This window comes from Pteronotus mesoamericanus, unplaced genomic scaffold (genome assembly GCF_021234165.1).
Source record: "Pteronotus mesoamericanus isolate MK-2021 breed Mesoamerican mustached bat unplaced genomic scaffold, CSHL_Meso_final contig_20, whole genome shotgun sequence".
NCBI classification, from domain to species: domain Eukaryota; kingdom Metazoa; phylum Chordata; class Mammalia; order Chiroptera; family Mormoopidae; genus Pteronotus; species Pteronotus mesoamericanus.
This window is the reverse complement of record NW_026555085.1, coordinates 19,899,318-19,918,430: the sequence shown is the minus strand read 5'-3', so window position 1 is coordinate 19,918,430 and position 19,113 is coordinate 19,899,318. Positions and strand designations below refer to the sequence as shown.

General features: G+C 36.0%; 1 protein-coding gene across 1 annotated transcript in view; it reads left to right on the top strand.

Annotated features, from left to right (window-relative positions):
* The window catches only part of PKHD1 (PKHD1 ciliary IPT domain containing fibrocystin/polyductin), a 433,649-nt gene extending 414,749 nt beyond the window's left edge, over positions 1–18,900 (top strand). Inside the window, exons 64-66 of the mRNA XM_054569476.1 lie at positions 429–587; positions 2,643–2,765; positions 18,446–18,900. Coding sequence (XP_054425451.1) covers positions 429–587; positions 2,643–2,765; positions 18,446–18,900 — 737 coding nt within the window. The remainder of the gene's footprint in view (positions 1–428; positions 588–2,642; positions 2,766–18,445) is intronic.
* Positions 18,901–19,113: the final 213 nt, after the last annotated feature.

Below are 19,113 nucleotides of genomic sequence, written 5' to 3'. Positions count from 1 at the left end.
TTGGCTTTGTGGTAGGAGTCTCTGTGCCTCTGTTTTGTTGTTACATGCCATATTTTAAAGAGGATACACATGTCACAGCAAGTAGTTGCACACATTCTGGAACTAAGAGCATTTCTGCTCAATTAGTGGAACATAAGAATGAAGCTGAAATTTTGCATTGGTGGAGAAGGTGTATCTAAGAATTGAAAGGGGGAATTGTAGAACTCCTCATCATTATTGGACAAATTGGAAAGAACAATTGTATGTTATTGTTGAAATCAGATTCATGTAGTTCTTAAGTAATAGAAATCTTGAATTCATTTTTGTTTATTTATTTAAACACTTAATTCAATAAGTACTTATTAAACCTACTGTTATAAGCTTATTTTCCCACAATATTACATTAGCAGATTACTAATAGTTATTATTGAGACTTTTTTTTTAAACAGGAACCAACTTAACAGTCCGATCCAGGCCATTTGCCATCTTACCGGTGACTGGGTCGGAGAGGTCGACGGTCATCCTGTCTGCTTCCCTGTGCTCAGTGGTCTCATGGCTGACTCTATGCTGTCTGGTGTGCTGTTGGTTTAAGAAAAACAAAAGCAGAAGTATGTAGATTTTTTCGAATGAAAATATTGGAGGAAAAATACCATCATGTATATTAACATTTCTTTTTCTTCCCCCCAAAAGAAATTTTTATGAACTTTTGCAACATATTAAACTATAAGGAGCTAAATTGTTCAGTTCATACAGTAGAGATAAGGATTGCCTAATCTTAAATAATAATTGCAATATTTCTAAAAGCTAAAATTTATCAAACACTCACTATGGACCAATTTCTAAGTAGTTTAGATATGTGAATTTATCTAATCTTCACAACGACCCTAGGAAGTAGGTAATAAATATATGCCTATATTATAGAAGTGGAGAGTGAGGCACAGAAAAGCTAAGTAACTTGCTCCAAGGTCACAAAATCAGAAAGAAACCAGGCAGTGTGCCTCTAGATATTGCTCTCTGAAACTCTATGCTCCATTACCCAGGTAACCCTCCAAAAGGTGAGCTCAAGAATCAGGGTGAATTGTCCTCTTCTCCTTCAGAATAGGGAAGGAAGTGCTTGGTGTTTTGTTATTATTTTCTCTGGAATCATAGAAATTATGTTCTTAGTCATTTTTTACAGATTTTTTTTAAAGCTGGAGACATAGAAAATCACTGAGGGAAAGAGGTTCTGTAAAGGAGACTTCCTTCTATCTTCCTACTCTGTTCTCAGAGTGTGTGAGAGACAGAGCAAATTCCTTACTCCACCTACCCTACATTAACCATCAAATGATGGATGAAACTCTTATGATGCTAGGAGATATTAGGAAACCGAAGTGATAAGAATGAGTATATATAGAGGCAAAATGAGGAGAGGCAAAGACAGAAAGTCAAAATAAAGAAAGGAGAAAGGAAGAAGCATGATGCTACTACTAGAAGATTCACTCTTTTGAACCAAGCTTCAGCCTAACATCCCTACCTCTCTCCCTGTCATGATCAGTCTGGACAAACTATAAGGAAACTTGAGATTGCTTGTCTTTCTCAAAAAGAACAAGATCTCATCACCTTGTGTTGTTGCCTCTGATTGTTTGAACTGCAAATTTTGGTCCTCATTTTCAAATCTAAAGTTCGTGTGTGTGTGTGTGTGTGTGTGTGTGTGTGTGTGTGTGTGTGTTGCTTTCTGGTTTGAAAGCAAAGATCTTTCATAATTTTTCATCTTATGTGATTCTGTGAGTAGGTAATTTAATTTTCATCCACCCCTTTATAGATAAATCTACGAGCCTTGGAGGGACCTCCCACTAAACTCTGCTCACCCCATTTCTTCTCTTTTGTTCTGCTAGGTTTAGGGAAGCTTCTGTATTTACTAACACATCAGTTACCCACTGTCCGCTTTTTTGTTCTTTGAACTTTTCAATATCTGTGGGAATATTTCCCTGAATTAAATTCTCATATTTTCCTGCCTGAACAAAGATGCCTTTCTATTTGAAAAAAGTGTAAATAGATCAAGAGGAACATTGTGGGGGGAAAAGTGTATGTAATCAGCTCTGTATGAGTAATTTGTATTTCCTTCTTTATATTTTCTGTACATTTCAAATTGCTAAAATTAACATTCATTACTTTAGAATAAAATAATATTGTTCTTTCTGCATGTGTCTTTGCAACTTCCTATGAATCTATAATTATTTCAAAATAAAAGTTTGAAAAAATATTAGTCACATTCTATGCCAGCTCTGTCAAACAAAAATATAACAAGACGAAAGATGTGAAGCACCTAATGTAAATTTCTAGAAGCCACTTAACCTAATATATCGAAATTTATTTCAACATGATATGAATATGAAAAATACGTATTTTGCATTTTTTCAAAATTACATGTATATTCTACACTTACAGCACATCTCAATATGTATTAGTCACATTTCACATGTTCAATCAGTATATGGGATTTTATTTCATTATTCTTTAAACTCTAGATTGATTATATATATTTTATTGCATGTATCTCACAATCATTTTGTGGGGGCATACAAAGGAAACATTTTAACACTTAGGGCCCATTTACAAATAAAAATATTATTTTATTCTAAAAAAATGTAAGAAATATTCACTTCTTTTTCTCATTAATTTAGAAATAAAAAGTGAAGATATTTCTGAATCCCAGACTAATGACCAAAAGAATTATATCCATGTCTCATCCAAACACCAAGGATCACAGGTGGAGATTGAAAAAGAAGACCCCATCATGGGAGAAGGTGAGCTTGGACAAGGGGGATGACGCCCACCAGAGAGAAAAAGTGTGGCTGAACAACAGTCTCCCTTTCCCCACACTGTCAGTTTCTGAATCAATTTAGTTTATAGCCTTTTTTTTCCAAGTCTTTGTTACTCTTCAAGGAAATCATACCCCAGCACAGGAATACACAAGCCTAGCTTATCATTCATCTATTAACCAATTATTCAAGTTTATATTTATATTTTCTTACTTAGTAGAATAGTATTGGCTTAACATTTGAATTTATTACACAGAGAAAGGGAAAATCAGAGTTTAGGCATATAATCTTTCCCTTAGCTATTACAAAGCCGCCAGTTTGGCAACATTATTGAATTTGGGAAAGAAGAGAGTGCAGCTGCCAAATACCAACAATGCAAATGAGATTGAATATAGACCCCTCAAGAAATGAGTCAGCTTTGTTAAGCCCTGCTTTGTTATTTAGTCATTCTTTTAGCAAAATGTATTATTTGCTTGCATTGTGCATTATGCCAAATGACTTTGCTCGTTATATTGTTAAACTGCCATTAGGATTGGTGCCAAGCGGAAAAGACAGGTATTTGCCTCAAACCAGTGCTTTGCCCTTGTCCATCTAAGGACAGAGAAAGGAGAAAAATTGTGGGCAGAGCACAAGATGAATTTGCCAAGTATGAATGTGATGTATGAAAAATATTCATATAATTTCCATGGATTTGAAACATTTTGAAAACTATGCTCTAAAGAGAAGAATATTCCTATTTTTCCAAGTAATAGCCAATTATCATGTTATTTTCTACTTGAAAAGAAATATGAATCTTAATGGTTCTGAGTGCATGCTTAACCAAAAAATAGCAGTCCAATATTGTTTTGCCTCTATCTAACTAGTTCAATGAACTCTGGTGAGTGTGTATGTGTGCATATCAGCTTGTTTGTCTGTTTGTATTTTTTCCCATGGAAAAAAATGCAGTTATTACTTTAAAAAAATTCTTCAACAGATTAGTCAGTTATACTTCAGCTACTGGATCTGCCCCAAAAGGTCGTTGGGGGTGGTTGTGGTGAGTAGGGGGTGAGAAGAATAGAAACAGAGAGAAGGGACAGGAATTCTTTTTAGATTTCATCTAATGTTGCTTTTACTTGTGTTTACAGAAGTCCATATAACTGCATACAAATTCAGGACAGGTATTTGAAAATGATTATCTGAGTTCAGCTCTGAGTGAGGACCAGTGTATTTAACTGCGTTTTTCAGGGAATGGCAGGAAAGATGCTAATCTCTTCCCTAATTTAATATGGCCATCTCTACATGAATCTTGGTTGCCCTCAGTAGATTAACTACATTAGGCAGTCCACAATGCCTGTGTGTTTTATTAAGGAACATTTTATATGTGGTGGCTTATTAATAAATAATCCGTAATGAGACAAGGGACAGGCTCCTGTGGAAGAGTTTAGATTGAAGAGATGGGAGTATCAGAAAGGCCATTTTATTACGGCATCCAAGTTAAAAATAGAAAGATGTGTTATAGGAATCCTCCCCTGGGAACCATAGCAGATTTGTTTCTTCATCTTTTAAGGTTTGTCCATATCTTAAGAGCATTGTTTCCAAGGCAAGTAATAAAGCATTTCCTGATATTCTTTGGAAATTATTATCAGCTACAAAATACCTAATTATTGCTAGCTTTGAATACATTTGTTGTTATTTCATTATTTCCATGGCACTTTAGTCTCCCTTTTCCCTCTTTGTTTTAAAACTTTTGATATTTGCCGATAAAGTGATTGATCTCTCACAAGCGCTTTGCATTCACTAAGCACTAAAATTTTTGAGCTGATAGAATTATTTCCACTATCCAGTAGATTTAGACTGTAAACTAACCATGTTATGGCTTTTTCCATAAAACTGTATGGTTGCAATAGGAGGCAAGGCAGAAAATTGCAATGGGGGAAGAAGGAAGTAAAGCATACATCCCTCATATTTTACTATTACCAAGCAAGGCTTTTGACATTATAGAGCCATCTGAGCAGGCTTTTAAAATTCATATCTGCTCTTGTCACTCTGCTACTTAGAAGATTTAATGAATTCCCATTGTCAATTGGAGAGGCTGGAGAAATTGACAATTCAGGACATGAAACTCAGGAGTCAGGCAGACTGGGTTTAATCCTGATTCTCCTGTTGGCTTAGTTTGTGTCCTCAAAGAAGTCAGCAGTTCTCTCTGTGACCTTCAGTTTTCTCATAAGTAAAGTTGATATAAGACTGCCCACACTTTGGGTTGTACTGATTAAATGTCAATGTCAGTAAAGAATGCAGAAAAATTTATATTATGTGTTATTTATTGCTGTTTTGTTATATAAGGCTCAAATCCCTTCAAGAACTGACTCCATCCTGTCTTTCTAATCTTATTTAGGATTTTACCTTCCTTCATCCTGCTCTTACTCACTACATCAGCTCACTCATCCAGGGATTTTTCTTACATCCATCTGCTTCCACAGTGGCTTTCAATTAGATTACTTGTCTTCACCTATTAAAACCTCCTCAAGCTTTTACATACTACCTGAAATGCCCTTTTCCCCCCAATAAAGTCCACCCCAATTGCTTCCATATCAGTGAAAATGAATATTTTTTCTCTGGGTTCTAAGAATTCTGAAGGTGGGCAATTCATTATACTTAGATGGCTCTCTGCCCCCCCAGGCCAATGACTCCCAATGAGTGATAATTTTGTTTCCCAAGTAGGGTGGCCAACGTATCCTGGTTTTCCAAGAATATTCCCAGTTTCAAATGTCAAAGGCTTATATTCCAGGAACTCCCTCAATCCCAGACAAATTGGGACAGTTGGTCAACCTACTTTAAGAGGACATTTGCAATGTATGAAGATATTTTTTGGTCACAGCTTGTGATATCAGGAATTCTGTAAACATCTTGCAATGCACAGGACCACCCACACAATAAAGACTACTTGACTTAAAGTAATACCTAGGCTAAGAAACCCTTGCCAAGGTATGATCCATCTTTATAATATTTAGACTGCTAGATTGACTTAGTGGATGCAATTAGATTTTACATTCAAATAGTATTAAGTATTTATTTACCTACTTATATTTATTTAGTACCTTGTAAGGTCCTCTATGTATAGTTTCAAAGAGGTGATATTGGATCCTCTGTCCTGTATAAGTTTCAAATATGATTGGGGCATAAGAATGTTATTTTAATAAAAATTAAAGAACAATTGCAAGCAATAGACAATTAAGGTATGTCTTTTGTGAATGTAAAATAAGAACTCTCAATGTACTTTTGTAAGTGCAAATCTATGAGAATGACAAGGAGAAGATAGGAGAGGGATGGCCTCAAGATGTCTGGAATGAGGGAAGAGCGAAACATCCCAGGAACTAGAAATTGTCATAAGTTCCCAAGAAAGTACAATTATCTTTGAATATTATTAATAAATAACATGTCCATGTTATATAATAAAAATATAAACATTCCTGAAGAAAATCTAGCACTTAATTCCTTAGAAAACCTTTTAAAAAAATAACCAAATAACCAGTAGTAAGAGCTTGCCTGTTAAAAACTGTGGAAAGTTCCAATGCTATTTACAATCAAGATCTAGTATCATGTCTAAGAGTGGAATATTAGAATTCCTCCTCAAACAAGGACAAAACACATGATTCATTCTTACTGTGATATTATAACATGTATTTTGGAATGCTGAAACATACAATCAGATATAAAACAAAATTAAGAGACAATGTTGGTAAAATATATGGTGACTTGCAGATGATATAATTATTTAATAATAACTTAAAAAACTAAATCATTCACTAGAATAATGTATAAATAACTTGAGTAACTTAGTCAAATATAATGTCAACCTATGCCAAAATATTATATGTTATTAATATACAGTTTAAAAACATAATAAAATACATAACAGTGACCAAAGAACATCTTATCATTACTTTCAGTCAAGATGATGGTATAGGTAAACATGGCTCACTTCCTCACACAACCACACCAAAATTATAACTATACTATAGAACATCCATCACTCAGAACTGCCAGAAATAAAGCTTTGTGGAAGTCCTACTACTTACAGGATTAAATAAAAAACCACATTGAGATTGGTAGGAGGGGCAGAGATGCAGAAAGGGCTGGTCCCATGCCCATGTGTGGAAAATAAAAACAGGAGGAATATCTCAAGAGTGAGGAGTCTCAGTCCATCCCTACAAGAGGCTCCCCAGCCCAGGGTTCCAGTGCCAAGAAGATAAGTCCCCATAACTGCTGGCTATAAAAACCAGCTTGGATTGAGACTGTGGAAGACAGAAATTCTGGAGTCCTAGGCAGTTCCTCTTAAAGGGTCCACATATGGAGTTACTCAGACTCATTTCCTCTGAGCTCCAGTGTGGGAGTAACAGATTGAAAGGCACCAGATAAATACAGAGAGGAACTGAATTGTCCAGCATGAGGGAGAAAGCTGAGTGACAGCATTCTCCCAGACAGAAGTGCTGACAGAAACCATTGTTCCTTTTCTGAGCCCTCCCCCTAAAAAGCCAACAGGAAGGTATTATATCTGAGACTCCATCAGCCTGGCTCATACTGTTTACCCCACATTGGTGATTCCTTGAGGTCCTGCCCCTCCCAACATTCAGGACCACCCAAATTGTTTCCAGTGGCTTTACCATAGAAATGGCTTATCTTGGTTCATGCTTCACATTTTTTCTAAACTCTTTCAAAAAGCAACATCTGATCTCAGCAAGCCCTGTATCTCTTGCTAAGTGGCCCCAGGCCTGATACTAACAGCCACTGGCCTTGGTTCAAAACTTGGCCTTGACAGAACATCTCTAAGAGTTGCACAAATAGTGGCCATTTACAGATCACTTTGTAGGTTATGCTGGGTGACCCTGGGCAAAACACAGGCAGGGTATACCAATGGCAAACAAGCCTCAACTATAAAAGAAGAGTGTACACAGCCCACGCATTGGGTACACCTTGAGTACCCAGCTTTGGTGATATGAGAGGTGGTTCCACTGGACCCTTCAAGACACCTACTACATTACACCATTCTACTAAGCCTGGGAGATGTAGCAGCTACCTAATATGTAGAAACAAACACAGGGAGGGTGCCCAAATGAGGAGGCAAAGAAATTAGTTCCAAATGAGAGAATAAAACAAAACTCATGGAAAATAACTAAACAAAATAGAAACAAATATTCTACTAGATGCAAAATTTGAAACACAAGTTATAAGGATGCTCAGTGAACTTAGTGAGAATTTCAGCCGCATAAAAAAGATCCATTCAGAAATCAAGGATACACTGATTAAAGTAAAGAACAATTTACTAGGAATTAACAGTAGAGTGGATGAAACCAAGAATAAAATCAGCAATTTGGACTATAAGGAAGCCAAAAACAAGCAAACAGAATAAGAAGGAAACAATACAAAAAAACACAAAAAGATATTTTAAGGAGCATCAGGGACAACTTCAAGTATACCAATTAACATACCTGGGGGGTGCCAGAAGGAGACAAGAGAGACCAAGAAATTGAAAACCCATTTGAAAAAAATGACAGAAAAACTCCCCTTACTTGGAAAAGGAAATAGACCTAAAAGTCCAGGAAGAACAGAGAGTTCCAAACAATAGGAACCTAAAGAGGCCCAGACCAAGACATATCATAATTAAAATGTCAAAGGTTAAATACAAAAAGAGAATCTTAAAAGCAGAAGAGAAAAGTAGTTAGTTACCTACAAGGGAACTCCCAAAAGACTGTCAGCTGATTTCTCAACAGGAACTTTGTAAACTAGAAGGAATTGGCAAGAAATATTCAAAGTGATAGAAAGCAACAAGCAATGTCTGAGATTTTACTGCCTATGTTTCTTCTAGGATTTTTATGGTTTTGGGTCTAATATTTGAGTCTTTAATCCATTTTGGATTTATTCTCATGTGTAGTATAATAAGGTGGTCTAGCTTCATTTTTCTGCATGTATCTGTCCAAGTTTCCCAATGCCATTTATTGAATAAACTGTCTTTAGCCCACTGTATGTGCTTACTTCCTCTGTTGAATATTAATTGACTGTAAAGGTGTGGGTTTATTTCTGGGTTCTCTATTCTGTTCCATTGATCTTTGTGTCTGTTTTTATGCCAGTTCTATGCTGTTATGATTACTATGGCCTTATAGTATAGTTTGATACTAGGTAGTGTGATTCCTCCAACATGTTCTTTTATCTCAGGATCACTGGTGCTATGTGGGGCCTTTTGTGGTTCCATATAAATTTTTTAAATATTTGTTCTAGTTCTGTGAAACACTTTATTGGAATCTTGATAAGAATTGTATCGAGTCTATAGATTGCTTTGGGTAGCTTGACATTTTAAGGATGTTAATTCTTCCTATCTATGAACATGTTATGTGTGTCCATTTATTTGTATCTCCTTCTATTTCTTTCTTTAGTACCTTATAGTTTTCTGAGCACAGATCTTTTATATCCTTGGTTGGATTTATTCCTAAGCATTTTATTCTTTTTGTAGCCATTGTGAATGGGATTGTTTTCTTAATTTCCTTTTATGCTAATTTGTTATTGACCTTAAAAATGCAACTGATTTCTGGTTATTAATTTTGTATCCTGCTACTTTGAGGAGCTTATCAGTTCTAGAAGTTTCTTGGTAGACTCTTTGGGGAGCTCTGTGTACAGTGTCATGTCATCTGCAAATAAGGACAGTTTTACTTCTTCCTTTCCAATATGGATGTCTTTTATTTCTCCTTGTATGATTGCTATGGCTAGGCCTTCCAGAACTATGTTGAATAAGAGAAGTGAAAGCAGACATCCCTGTCTTGTTCCTGATCTTAAGGGGAAGGCTCGTAGTTTTCACCCATTGAGTATGATGCTGGCACTAGGTTTGTCATATATGGACTTCATTATATATAAGTATGTTCTCTCTGTTCCCACTTTGCTGATAGTTTTTACCATAAATGAGTGCTAAATTTTATAAAATTTTTTTTGCATATATTGATAGGATCATGTGTTTCTTATCCTTCATTTTGTTTACGTAGTGGATCATATTTATTGATGTGTGAATGTTGTACCAACTTTGCATTCCTGAAATAAATCCCACTTGATCATGATGTATGAACTCTGGATGCATTGCTGTATTTGGTTTGCTAATATTTTGTTGAGGATTTTAGCATCCATGTTCTTCAGGGATTTTGGCCCATCATTTTCATTTTTTATAGCATCTTTATCTGGTTTTGGAATTAGGATAATGCTGGCTTCATCAAATGACCTTGGTAGCCTTCTCTCCTTTTGAATTTTTGAAATAGTTTCAGAAGAGGTGGTAGTTTTTCCCAGAATGTTTGGTAAAATTCACCTGTAAAAGCATACAGTCCAGGGCTTTGTTTGTTGGGAGTTCTTTGACTACTGCATCAATTTCACCAGGTGTAATCTGTCTATTCAGATTCTCTGATTCTTTCTGATTTATTTTTGGAAGATTGTATGTTTTTAGGAATTTATCCATTTCATCTTGGTTGTTCAATTTGTTGGCATACAGTTCAGAATATTTGCCAACAATCTTTTATATTTCTTTGGTGTCATTTGTTTCATTTATTATTTTTCCTGTTTCATTTCTGATTTTATTTTGGGGGGTTTTCTCTATGTTTTTCTTGGTGAATCTGGTTAAAGGTTTGTCAATTTTTTTTTTTTTTTTTTTTTTTTTTTACCTTTTCAAAGAACCATCTCTTGGATACATTGATCTTTTGTATAATTTTTCAGGCTCTATTTTGTTTATTTCTACTCTGATCTTTATTATTTCCGTCCTTCTACTTACATTGGGCTTTATCATTATTCTTTTTTCAAGATCCTTTCAGTGTAAAGTTAGGTTATTTGAGATTTTTCTTAGTTTTTGTTTTGTTTTTTTTAGGTAGGCCTCTAATGCTATGAACTTATGAGATATAGCTCCCCAGGCAAGAGAAATGAAAGAAAAAATAAAGAAATGGGACTACATCAAACTAAAAAGTTTTTGCAAAGCAAAGGAAACAATCAACAAAACAAAAAGATAAACCACAGAATGGGAGAACATATTCACTGATACATTTGACAATAGGTTAAAATCCAAAATTTATAAAGAACTTAGAAAACTCAATACCAAAAAAAAAAAACCCCAAAAAACCCAACAACACCCAAACAAACAAAAAACCAAACAACCTAATTAAAAAAATAGACAAAATACCTGAATACACACTTTTCCAAGTAGTACATACAGATGGCCAATAGACATGTGAAAAAATGCTCAACATCACTAATCATGAGAGAAATGAATAATTTGACCACAATGAGATATCATCTCACACCTGTCAGAATGGCTATCATGAACAAATTAACAAACAACACGTGCTGGTGAACATGTGGAGAAAAGGGAACCCTTTTGCCCTGTTGGTAGGAATCCAGTCTGGTGCAATCACTGTGGAAGACAATATGGAGATGCCTCAAAAAATTAAAAATGGATCTGCCTTTTGACCCAGTGATCCCACTTCTGGGAATATATTTGAAGAAACCCAAAACACTAATTTGAAAGAACATAAGTACATCTATGTTCATTGCAGTATTATTTACAATAGCCAAGGTATGGAAGCAGCAGAAGTGTCCATCAATAGATGAGTAGATAAAAGAACTCTGGAACATTTACACAACAGAAGACTACTTGGCCATAAAAATGAAAAAAATTTTACCCTTTGCAACGGCATTGATGGACGTGAAGAAGATTATGCTGAATGAAATAAGCCAGTCAAAGAAAGAAAAATATCATATTATTTCACTCATATATGAAATCTAATGAACAAGCTGAACTAACAAGCAAAATAGAGACACAGACTCATAGATAGAGAGCAGGATGACAGCTCTGGGCGAGGGGAGGTTAAGGAGTGGAAGGATGGAGCAAAAAGGGAAAAAGACTCATGGACATGGAAAACAGTTTGTTGATTGTGGGGTGGGGGAAGGGAGTAGAAGGGGGTTAAATGGTATGCAAAAAAATACAATAAAAAAACCAAAGTGATGAACACCAAGGACCTACAACCAAGATTACTCTATGCAGCAAAGCTATTATTTAGAATTGAAGAACAGATAAAGAGCTTCACAGACAAGGAAAAGCTAAAGGAGTTTATCACCACCAAACCAATATTATATGAACTGTTAAAGGGTCTTCTTTAAAAAGAAAAAGAAGATAAAAAATATGAACAATAAAGTGGCAATAAACACATATCTATTAACAACTGACTCTAAAAAACAAAATAAATAAGCACAACAGAAACAGGTTCATAGATACAGAGAACATTTTGATGGTTGCCAGATGGGAGGAGGGTTGGGAGGATGGGCAAAAAAATGAAGGGATTAAGAAGTACAAATTGGTTGTTACAGAATAGTCATGGGGCTATAAAGTACAGCATAGGAAATAAAGTAGCAAAAGAACATATATGCATGACCCATGGACATGGATGGACATTGGTGTGGGAATTGCCTGAGGGAGTGGGGATGTCTGGGTGGATTTGGGCAAAGGAGGGAAATTGGGACAACTATAATAGCATAAAGAATAAAATCTAATTTATAAAAGGATAAAAGGAACATAGGGTCTTGGTAAAAACAATTAACAGGAGATATATTAGACATTTATAAAAATAAAATATGTTTTATTGAATAACTCAAAGAGAAGACTTGAATACATATGGAATTACATATGTTTCTAATTAACTTTGGTGTATCACAATTTCAATTATATTATACAGAGTAGAATAGTATAAGATGATTCTATAATACTTCAGAAAATACCAATCAATAATACAATGCTAATTTTTTATAAGAAATATATTTTATGACAGTGGGAAGGGGTAACTCAACCAGAGAGATCTTATTTATGATGCTATTCTTAAGACAAAGTGATACTGACTCAAGTAAATATGGGCACATTAGCAGAAATAACCTCAAGTAGATATAAACATAAATATTAGGTCTAGAAATATAATAAATGATCAAGGATATAAAAATAAAACAAAATAGAAGCATTAGTACATAAAAAGAGCTGGTAAATTGGATTATTTAGAGTGTTTATCAATCTAGATTCACACTTTACAAAATATAGCAAAGTAGCCTCTAGATGAATTGATGAGTTAAATTAGGTTTACTAAAACATTTTCATTCCTGGAGATCACTTAGGATATAAGGTGAGACCAAAGATTTTTTTTATTTTTTATCATTTAAAAATGTTCATACCTTCCTGATTTGTCATATATTGCTTATTAAAAATAAGTGATAATTTTTCTCTTGAGCAAATAACCTAGAAAAAGTATAGGTAATGATATGCTATTTATTCGTTACTATTTATCAATTAATTAATTTAATTAATAATTTAATATTTTTCTTAGCTATTGCATATATCTTCTTTACTATGTGGGTAGAGCTATTGCCCTTATTGACAAATGAGAAACCAAGCTGGAATACATTCTTTATATTGGTTGATTAGTGGTTCATCTCTCTGCTTTAAGTTTTCTTCAGGCTCCAGGGTACAGGTGATTATGTTGGGCTTCTGTACTGAGTCTAGGTCATGGAACCCTGAATGCAGCACCCAGAGACTGAGCTAGGAAAACAATGAGCAATGGGGGTGGGGTGGGGACTGAGTGGGAGAGCCATTGTTAATGTTTCCATTGCAAAATAAGCCAGTAACCAGTACTCACACAAATGAAATAACAGAGGCACAGCGTTTATTTTTTTGCCCAAGAAAGTTTTAGAAAACAAAAGAGGGTAAGGATTGATGAAAAAGTTACAGCTGGCTGTGGGTGAACACAGATGGACCTCCAGATCACTGAGTCCTTCTTTTTATAGAGACATGATATATGTTCTCCTGTTTTCAGGCCATTCTTCCTAAAACTTGAGCAAAATCACAGGACTCGCAGAGGCATGAAGGGACATTTTGAAATTCCATCTTTCCTTTTTTAATTGGGAACTCACCAAGACAGAGGTGGAAAGGAGGCATGCCGATTCACATGTTTTAATACTCAATATTCTTTTTTCCCTAAAACCCAAACATTCAGCTGAATGCCTTAGGACACATATCTGCTATAAATTCATTTTTTTATCTAATTTGTCTGAGATCTAAGCTTCCTATGGAGGTCTGAGATCAAAGGATCTGATTCCTTCTGATGTTGGCGCTGACATATAATCTGTGCTGACTTAGTTCTGTCTATAACCTCACAGTGGGAGGCAGCCAGCTTCCCTGGGCACCTTTACTCAGTGCACTTTCAGTTCAGCTAGGGAGTCTCTTAGGTATGTTGCTGGTTGGAGCTACCATGTAAATAATTCATGGGAGATTTTTAAAATGTTTTTGGCACCTGCAAAGGAAAGCTACACTATGTGAGTCTTTTATGCATAGGTGCAGATTTGAAGAACAGGGGGTAACAGATTTCCAATTACAGTACTCAAAAACAGGACAACGATGTCTTCAATGGATTGAAAACAGGTGACTTGCAGTGTTTGATTCCCCTTATATAAAGTGGTATTGGTTTTACCAAGGAATAAAAATTTAAATGTTTTTTCCTTTTTTAAGTTTGTTTCCATGTGACAATTTATAATTCTTGATCTTTAGTTATTTGCTGATCTTGAAGAACTACATCTTTTGCTGCTAGTGGGAGCAGTAATTATGGAAATGACACAAAGCTCAGTAGTTGGCATAGAACTGGGCATAATAGGGAGACCAGGTTGATGGCAAAAAAAGTCTCTTCCCTGAAGGAACTGAGCATCTAAAGAAGACAAGAGTGTCATTCAAGGAAAGTGGACCAATATTAGAAGCAGAAGCACAAGTCTAATGAAAACTCTAAACCACAAGATTTGAGGCATAAATCAATGTAGTTTGAACTGTCAGGGAGCAGGTCTAGGAATTGAGATCCCATAGGAAAACTAGTATAATATGAAGGTTTGCACAGATCTAAGCAGGAGAAAAGTCCCATAGCTAGGTGGCCATGGCAGATACATGCTAGGCAAACTGTGGAAAAGAAGAGAGAAGATATGAGACACATGGGTTTAGCAGAATATAAATTGATACCTCATGGAAACAACATAAACATGATACTTGGGTCTCATTTTAATGCTTTAAACCAAAGTGTATCGCATATCCATATTTATATTACTATTAACTTCTCTTTTTCTCACCTCAGTTCCATTCATTATTAGATTAAATTGAAGAGGAAGTTAGTACATTTTGCCCCAATAATGTGCTGTATAGTATGATACTGGCATGATTACTGTCTTCTAATACAAACTAAGACCAGTCTCAGTAAACTGAGTGAAGAATATGATACATGGGCTAAAAAAGTTATCATTTACATAGTATATAAAACAGTGGTAAATGAAGTTGGTGATGAGACATGAGAAAAGCAAGCATGAGAAATGTCAGTGTTGGTATTTCCACTTACTCTTTTGTTACCTAACAAATGGACCCGTGGGGGTGGGGGTGCCCAGATGTTATTACCCAAACGACACCCCCGTTCCCCGGGGTCCCTCGGTTGTAGGTCCTTTGCCCGCCGCCCTTGGAATTATGGCTCTGAATGGCAGAGTTTGGTGAAAAGGAAAGGAATTATTTATTCAAAAGTTATACAGGTTTGATTAATGGCTAAATGTCGCCCTTAAACCTCAAAATCTCTTTAAAACTATCACTAGTCCACACACAGTCCTGCCTTCCCCACTTTGCCCCGTTAGGCCAGTCAGGCCCATCAGGGGTACAGTCCTTCAGAAGAAAAAGAACAGAAGTCCGGGGCTCGGCTAGGCAGGCCTCTTGCGGTTCTCAGCACCATCCACTGCATTGCCGCGATCTCCAGCTCTTAATCTATAACCATAACCATGTGGCACCTCCTCATGGCCCACTAGCAAGAGTCCTTTCTCCCCTCTTCCTTCCCATGTGGTCTTCACACTGTTCCCCAGAGTCTGTGTCCCTTTGCCTCTCCTGCAGGCCTGTCTCTTCTCTTCCCTCTCCCAGTTACATTCTGTATTAAGTCTTTTAAACCTTTCTGATTAGTCTTGGTGATATGCAAAATAATCCTCTTTGCAAACAAGGAATGAAACTATCCTGTTATTGACATGCAAACTGATTCTCAATGACCCTGCTCAAGGCTCCCATCCCCCATGGCGGCCCGCCCTGGGGTGGGGAGAACGTATTTTTCTTGGACACCCTGTCAGGGTCATTTTCTGGACCCTGTCACAAATACCCGTTGTGGGGGCCCTGGATGTGCTCTGTTACACTTTCAGGAGTTAGGATAATTCTCAACAACTTTTTTTCACTGTCAAGTACATAATAGATAACATTCACATTCATGCCATACTCCCATGCATGTGTCCAACCAGCCTTCTTAATTCCTCATTGCTATCTTTAACTTTATGCAATGTTATATGGTGCTTAGAATACAGACTATGGAGCCAAAAAATCTTTAATTCTGTAAATTTGGTAATATCTACCACTACTTTGTACATGGTCTTGGGAAATTATTTAATTTCTCTGCACCTCAATGGACTTCCTTCTAAAAGAGAGATGATAATAATGCTTACTTTAGAGGGTTGTTTTAAGGATAAAAATATATATGTAACTTAGTGCCCAACATGTGGTAATAGCTATAATTGATGTATGTTACTTTAAATTATTATTAGCCTTTCTCTCTTCAAAGAACACTAACTGGAATGTGAAAGTTAACATATTCATTAACACAGACTACTCTTGAATTTCATTTATTTTTGTAACTGAATAAATTGTTTTTAAAATTAAACTATAGTACCTTATTGTTTATAACAAATAAATTAATATATCCCTCAATACTCAATGTAATACAAAAATAAAAAACTCAGGAGTTAGGAAATCTTCTGCAGAGGAAGAATGTGGGGAGATGAATAAGAGAAGGTAGAGAGTTTTGGAAGATAGGGTGAGGAAAATATTTCAGAACTTAAGTATGTTATAAGATAGTATAATTCTCACAGGTGGAAAATTAGGTAATTATGGGAAAGAATTAAAACATTTGGGTTTTGTATAGGAAGCAGCCAGAGACTAAAGCACTATACAGATAAAAAATACTTTAAAAAGATGCATTTGGGTACTCAGCTGAGAGGAGTTTCACCATTTAATTACAAGATTGATTCTCCTGGCAACCAGCCCCCATCCTAGGTGGAGTACAAAAGTCACTTTGTTAACATAACAAAAGGCATCTTTACTGCTTTTATCACTTAGGGAATTCCAAGGGATTTCAGAGCTCTGTGCTGGAAAGGGATTTCTTATTATAAAACATAGTATCACAGGTAGTGATGAGGATTAAATGAGTGAATGGATGTAAAGCATTGAGAAAAATGCCTGGCAAGGTTAAGTGTTATCTGAGCATTAGGGATTTGCATTATGATGGTTATTATTTATCCAGCTCTTACCACATCACAGGCTCTGGGCACTGCTTTGCATGATTCATCTTATTTAACCTGCAAACAATCCTATGAGGTAGATGCTATCATACCTACTGTTTTACAGATGCAGAAACTGAAGCACACAGAGGGTAAATACACTTTGCACATTTATTCAGTCAGTAAGATGTCAAGCAGGACATCGGACCATGTTTGTCTGATTCCAAGCATGTGTTCTTAGCTGGTATGTAATCTAGCTTCTAGGGACCATAAACAACTGTTTTGGTGGTATGACTCAATTGTAGCAGTAAAATTCTGTATAATTCTAGTTCACTTTCATTTATTAGGGAAGTAACATGATAGGTTAGTTAGTCATTAACATATTGCACGATAGTGGTTTTTAAAAGCTCAAGGTATTATTGCTTCTATTATACAGCCTTCAAAGAATTGAGACAGATAAGGACAAATATGCCCAGGTCATCTGTTTATCACAGTTAATACCATTGTTGACTCTTCTCAGTTGAATATTAATTCTGTTGAATAGAAAAATAATATACAAATGCAATATCAAAGGAAGAAAACAATAATTAAAACATGACTGTTAAAATGAAATACATGTTAGTAACTTGTTAAGTAGCACCTGACAGTATTATACAACTGAAGCCCAGAGAGGCTAAGTGACAAGGTGAAAGTCACAGAGCCAGTTAACAGGGGAAGAGGAACTTGAATCCTAATATTTTGACTATAGTTCAGTGCTCCTTTGTACTATTACACAATCATATATGTACACACTCATATGGATACATATTTATTTATATACTTTTGTTATCACTACATATGTTTATGTTCTTATACAGTCAAAGATATTAAAATTTTAAATTTGGGTTAAAAGCCAAAGTATTAGATGAGACTGTTTCAGAGTTCACATTTCTCAGTACAAGTATCAGTTAACCCATTTGGTAAAGCTAGAATGTGGTCTAGTTTTCATATTTATATTGATGTGCTTACAATAAAACATCCTTCTTGACTGATAGACATTATAAAAGTGTTTCTCTGGGAAGAATTTATTATCAATCTTTGATTAGATAATTACCATTCATTCTAAGTTGGGCATGGGATACAGTGGTTCTTTTTAGAAAAAAAATATTTTCAAAAATATTTGGACATCAATAAGCTGATAAAACTCAACAATCTTTAATTATTTGGCAATGTCTTTTCAGGAACTCTAAATACACAATATGTGTAATCAACTGATTGAGAACTAAGTTTATTTCCCCTGCTACATCCTTTCCCCACAGATATGAGGATGAGGCTCATGCTGGGCAAGCTGAACCAGCTCCCCCACCAGTCTGTAAACGGAGTGTCCAGGAGGAAGGTTAGCCGCCGTGCTGTCGGAGAGGAGGGTGGCAGCCGAACGGAGGCTGCTGTATCTGCTCCCAGTATTACCAGCATCACATCCCATGGGCACTCCTGTGCTGCAGGCTGTCCTGCTCAGCAGATGTACATGCAGGAGACTGGAAACTGGAAGGAGACCCAAGAACAGTTGCTGAGATATCAGCTGACAGACCAAGATCAGCTGCTGCTGCTCTGTCCAGACCTCAGACAAGGGAAGCAGCAACTGCAGGAACAGAGTCCGTTGGGCAAGGGCAGTGGCAGCTCAGGGCTTTCCCCAGAGAAGAAAGTATCTTGTAGTGCCAACAAGGCATTCTGCCTTCATTCGGTACGTCAAGAAGCTATTCACGAACAACTGTGATGGAGGAGTGGTGTGGGCATTTGGACTGAAAGTCAAAATGTTCAACATATTTCTGGAAAATGAGCAGGGAAGATGAGGCCTGACCTTGTTTGGACACTGAGAAGAAATTTTGGACTCTGAAATCTCTTTTTTTTCAACTTTAAAGCTGAAGACAGTCATAGAAATGCTTGTAGATTGAAACGATGTCAGATATGTCTTTTGTATTTACCATGG